Raw genomic sequence first — 3,059 nt, 5'->3', positions numbered from 1 at the left:
CCAAAGATCTGTTCCAAACGAAATACCAAGGAGGAGGAGCAGCCGGTTCGTTATTTCATCACCGGTTGTCGGTTTTGAGTATTTTAACGATTGTGAGTTCGTTTTTGAGTTTTAGACATTCAAACAAGTTGTAATCAGATTCTATTGAACATGTTTTTATCATATTTATCTATTTTATATGCTTCTCATTTATTATGCTTGGCTAAATTTGTTTGAATCACCTAGGTTTGATGTTTAACGGGTGATTTATCACTTTTCGGGTGCTAATATTGTGTTTGATTGTTTTGTTATAGTAAAGTTCATAATTTGTGATATTATTCCATGAACTTGCTGCCATTAGATGTATTTTAGGTTGCATGAGCCCCGAGTATTTGATTATTGCATGAATTTGTTTCGTGTAGTCGTTAATTGCTACTTCGGTTAATACCGAGTGTGTTAATTGATTGTGGTAGACGCGTTCCATTAGGGTTTGTGTTTCTTGAATCATTTAGGTCAGTAGGATCATCCCCTTTGAGTTGGACCAAAACCTTAGGGGTTAGATTATCTCTCTGCTTTAGTTGATTTAGTTACCCGTTGCGAGACCACGTGCGGTTTTCTAGTTATCGAATAGGTTAGTTTGTAAGTTGAGTTATTTTATCCTTATTATTGAATTACCCCTCTCTTTCTAGGTTTGTAATTAGCTCGAGCCTTAGTGAGGATTGTGATTTTGATACTGACCAAGTAATAAAACAGTAGGGTACGTAAATAAACAACCGTAAATTAAAAGCTAAATAGACGTTGTTTGGGTTTTCTGGTAAAACTGACCGTAGGGACCTAGTTTCCTTGATTCCATCTATCTTAGTTCATCTTTAGAAGACATTTTCAAACACTTTTTAGCACCTGAGCCATCCTATACCCGTTAAGTCATCTTACCTAGGTGATTCGTTTTCTTATTATCGTTAAATCACGTTAAGTTTCCAGTTAGTTTCGTTACATGGTTAGTTAAGTTAAGTTAGTTTAGATATATAAGTAAAAAAATATATTATTTAGGCATGACTTGAGTAGGGTTAGTATCTGAGCCACCTCACGTGTCTTTGTGTTCGATACTCGGACTTCCTTAGTCTTTACTACATACGATCGGTACACTTGCCGGTTGTGTGAATTTAAGTTAGGATATTTCGTTTTAATTTAAAGCTTATTTGTGAGTCGTAGTTTTCATAGATACATTTTCGCACATCAAGTTTTTGGCGCCGTTGCCGGGGACACGGTTTGAGGCGATTGGAGAACTACCCTAGTTGAGGACTTGCTTTTTATAGTTTTGTAGATATATTTATATTAATATAGTTTATTTTAATTTTCTTTTAAATAGTTTAATTTTAGTTTTAATTAATTTTCTTCTACTATTATCTGGTGCCCGTGATCCGTTTCTGTTTAAGTGTGTAGTTATGGAAACTTACGGGAATGGAGTTAAAGAACAAAAACGTTACACCATTTGGCAGATGGAGATAAAGAGGATTCTGGATTGCAAAGAGAAAAATCGAGTGAAACCCCGGTTACGTTTGATGTTTGATTTAAGGGGGAATCTTCTGGGTTATGAAAACTCATCAGGTGAATATATTGAACAAATACCAGATCCGGATGAGGTAATGTTTTATTGGTTACGCATCATCCATGATACAAATCCAAATGCCCCATTTCCAACCCAACAAGCTTTAGATGGAATTCGGCTTGGTTTAATGAGTCAATCACAACTTAGTGAGCCGATTATTGAATTTGAAGATGTTGGGATGGAAAAGCGGTCAGAGGAGTATGTGCCCTCATGGGAAGACGCGTTTAGGGGTGAGTTTGGTAATGAGTTGGTGGATTTTACAGTGATGGATGAAGGAGAGTTTGACCCACTTAGCGATTTAAAGTTGCTTGAGGATATATTGTATAACGAGCCAAGTGCGGGGGTTAAGAAGGAGCCTTGTGAGGAGAGCCATGAGGTGGTTGGTGATTCAGTCTTCCCACCATTGCACTTGGATTGTGAAAAACCGAAACATGAACCATACTCAATCTCCATTCGGGACGTGTCGAAGTTTAAAAAGTTGGTTAAAAGAATAAGGAGGATATCTAGGCTCAGAGATCATGGTGTGCAGAAGAGTTCTTCACTCCCGTTTCACTTCAAGGAATCATTTTTGGGGGAGTCTACGAGTTGGTGGGCCAAGTTCATGTTGTATGTTTGGGCACATGAAAGCGGTGCAGTTGTTTTCTTCCCGACCAGTTGTAAGAGGAAAGTGTTAAGGAGTATTGATGGGAAGGGGATAAAGGAGAAGCCTCCTGATTAAGGTTTTGGGAGCGAGTCCGGCTGAAGACTATTCAATAAACTTAGCGCTTTCCGGGAGGCAACCCAGTAATATCTTTCCTTATTATTTTATTTTCATTTTTATTTTTATTTCCGAGTTTTGTCAGGTGTTTCTTCTCTTACTTGCAGGTTATTCCTTGGTTGGTTGATGATGGTTTATGAGCTAGAGTTTTAAAAAAGTGTGGGGATGCAATTTGCTTAAGGATTGCCTCTTTCGTTCGTGAGTGATAGCTTGATAGAGAGCACTGGAGTTTTAAGATTGCGTTCGAATAGGAGGGCGAGGAACATGATTCACCACACACTTTCATAATCACATGTACCAGGGGAGTCTGTTCCACTTTATTTTTCTTTATGTTTAGTTTTGTCTTTTTCTTGTCTCACATTGAGAACAATGTGAAATCTAAGTGTGGGGATGGGGAACTGACGTTTTCATTTAAAAAAAATAAAAGAATATTGAAAGTATTGGGAGTTAATATTTAAAAAAAAACGTTTTAAAGAAAAATGTCCCTTGAAAATTGTTTTTCTTCTACGTTAAGCAGGAAATGATATTATTACCATTGTGCTAACGAACTCTCGAAACTTTTAAAAAATATAATATAATAATAAATAAGAGATGGTTTGCATATCTGATTTGGGATGTGTCGGTAGGCTCAACTAGCTTTGATAGTTCTCTTTAGTAGATTTTTATATATCTAATAATTTGAAAAAACGGTGAAACCGTATTTCAATGCTTAGG

General features: G+C 36.7%; 1 protein-coding gene across 1 annotated transcript; it reads left to right on the top strand.

The window, feature by feature from the left end:
- Positions 1 to 1,087: 1,087 nt before the first annotated feature.
- Positions 1,088 to 2,800, top strand: LOC143535753 (uncharacterized). Its single transcript, XM_077029921.1, has 2 exons — positions 1,088 to 1,294; positions 1,360 to 2,800. The coding sequence occupies exon 2, from the start codon at positions 1,425 to 1,427 to the stop codon at positions 2,304 to 2,306; it is 882 nt and encodes a 293-aa protein (XP_076886036.1). The 5' UTR covers positions 1,088 to 1,294; positions 1,360 to 1,424; the 3' UTR covers positions 2,307 to 2,800.
- Positions 2,801 to 3,059: the final 259 nt, after the last annotated feature.

Source organism: Bidens hawaiensis, unplaced genomic scaffold, assembly GCF_021521415.1.
Source record: "Bidens hawaiensis isolate Kalapana, Puna unplaced genomic scaffold, B.hawaiensis_p1.1 tig00010600_1, whole genome shotgun sequence".
Taxonomy (NCBI): domain Eukaryota; kingdom Viridiplantae; phylum Streptophyta; class Magnoliopsida; order Asterales; family Asteraceae; genus Bidens; species Bidens hawaiensis.
This window is presented reverse-complemented; position numbering and strand designations above follow the sequence as displayed.

Coding starts and splice junctions, on each gene's coding strand:
- LOC143535753 (XM_077029921.1), top strand. CDS start 1,425: ATGGAAACTTACGGGAATGGAGTTAAAGAACAAAAACGTTACACCATT.